This window comes from Octodon degus, unplaced genomic scaffold, assembly GCF_000260255.1.
Source record: "Octodon degus isolate 3935 unplaced genomic scaffold, OctDeg1.0 scaffold00076, whole genome shotgun sequence".
Classification (NCBI taxonomy): Eukaryota; Metazoa; Chordata; class Mammalia; order Rodentia; family Octodontidae; genus Octodon; species Octodon degus.
In genome coordinates, this window is record NW_004524652.1 from 5164920 (window position 1) to 5167002 (window position 2083).

Genomic DNA, 2083 nt, shown 5'->3' on the forward strand with positions numbered 1-2083 from the left:
GTCCCCTTCTCGACGTTTCCGCGGAGGGATCTCCCCGGGGCCGAGCGCTGACGGGCCTATATAAGGCGGCGCCGGGCGGGGCGCAGCCAGATTCGCCGAGGTCGCTGTGTCGTCTCATCGCTTCTTCTTGTCCCGCTGCTTTCGACGCTTGGTTTGGTGAGCGAGGGGGTTGCCTGCCTAGCCGGGAACTGGTTGCCCACTCGCGAGGGCAAGGTTGGGAGGGAGGCCACGGGCCGCGAGGCTCCGCGCTCAGGGGCGCTCCGGGCCGTTGGCTTTGAGGGGGAGAAACGCCGCAAGATGGCGGCCGTCCGTGAGTCGTGACTGGGAGGAGCCTGGCTGAGGCGAAGCGGGCCGTGAGGTCGGGGGAGCGGGAGTGAGGGGCCGCTGAGCGGAGTCCTGAGGCTGTAACCGAGTCTGGCAGCTTCACTCGGCAGCGAGGTTGGGTGTGGTTGAGGCGCTGACGGGGTTTTTGGCATTCGTTCGTAATACAGAGCCCGTCGCGGTTCCGGCTGTGCAAAACCAGTGCTCTGGAAGCTGAGGAAGGACAGTTATGATTTGGGGGCTACAGCCTCGGCAGTTTAGCCGACCTTCCGTGAAGATAATGGGATAGAGCGTTACAGAGGCACCGCCCGAAAGCCGGGGGGAGGGGCGCTGGCGCGAACGGACGTCGGGTCACGTGACGCCCACGTTCGGTGACGTCATCCGTTCCGTTGGCGCACAGTGGAGGGTGGGGCTACCAGCCTCATAAAGAGCTTGGTGTTTTACAGTTGCAGGGCACGGGGTTTGGATCTGGGGTGGGCTCTGGTGAACTGACCGAATCCTGATCCGGAGCAGAGGAAGCGAAGCTAGGCTTCCGAGGTTACGTGGGTCAGGTTCTGCCCCCTCCTCTCCCCCGCCTTTTTTTCTTTGTTCGAGGCAAAGTCGTCCTTCACAGTTCAGGCTGCCTTAGGCTTGCTTTGTAACAGACTGGTCTTGAGCTCAATTATTGTGCCATCTTAGTCTGTCAAGTGCTGGGATTACAGGCTTCTGCCACCGTGCCCTGCTGCACCCCGAGGTTTTTGGGTTGGGTTTTTTTTTTTAACATTTATTTATTTTGTGTGTGTGTGGCCAGTTCAGCCCGGCTGGCATGTGCTGGGGATCGAACCGCGGTCCCTGTGCTTTGCCAAGCTTGTTCCAAGTAGGTGCTTTACTGAACCATCTCACCAGCCCCTTTTTTTCCTTTTTTTGAGGCGAATTACATTGATCAATGTAAAGTTTTTTTTTTTTTTTTTTTAACATGTATTTGATACATGGTCTCCCTGTGCAGCTCTGGACTCCTAGTGGTCCTCGTGTTTCAGCCTTCCCAGAGCTGGCATGAACCACCACATGCAGTCTTGGTACCTGGCACAGCATGTCATACCAGGAATCAAACCTGCATTCTTAAGTCCCCTTAGGCAGGTGTTTATAGACACCTGAGCTATCTCCACAGTGTGGGTCTACGTAAAGTAAGTTTAGCATTAGACATGTTAACTGTGTACTAAGGTTTTGAGTTTTGTGTTTTATTCTTTTTTTTATAGAAAATGCAGATCTTCGTGAAGACCCTCACTGGCAAGACCATCACCCTCGAGGTGGAGCCCAGCGACACCATTGAGAACGTCAAGGCCAAGATCCAAGACAAGGAAGGCATCCCCCCTGACCAGCAGAGGCTGATCTTTGCTGGCAAGCAGCTGGAAGATGGGCGCACCCTGTCCGACTACAACATCCAGAAGGAGTCCACCCTGCACCTGGTGCTCCGCCTGCGAGGTGGGATGCAGATCTTCGTGAAGACCCTCACTGGCAAGACCATCACCCTGGAGGTGGAGCCCAGCGACACCATTGAGAACGTCAAGGCTAAGATCCAAGACAAGGAAGGCATCCCCCCTGACCAGCAGAGGCTGATCTTTGCTGGCAAGCAGCTGGAAGATGGGCGCACCCTCTCTGATTACAACATCCAGAAGGAGTCCACTCTGCATCTGGTGCTCCGCCTGAGAGGAGGTGTTTGTGCTTCCCCCATCTTTTAAGCTTTCAACAAGTTCCATTGCATTTCAATAAAGTTCTTGCATTC

The 2083-nt window shown here is 55.5% G+C and overlaps 1 protein-coding gene across 1 annotated transcript; it reads left to right on the forward strand.

The window, feature by feature from the left end:
* Window positions 1-70: 70 nt before the first annotated feature.
* Ubc (ubiquitin C) lies at window positions 71-2083 on the forward strand. The gene is made up of 2 exons (XM_004635860.2): window positions 71-156; window positions 1557-2083. Exon 2 carries the CDS (start codon window positions 1560-1562, stop codon window positions 2037-2039), a length of 480 nt encoding a protein of 159 aa, XP_004635917.1. The 5' UTR covers window positions 71-156; window positions 1557-1559; the 3' UTR covers window positions 2040-2083.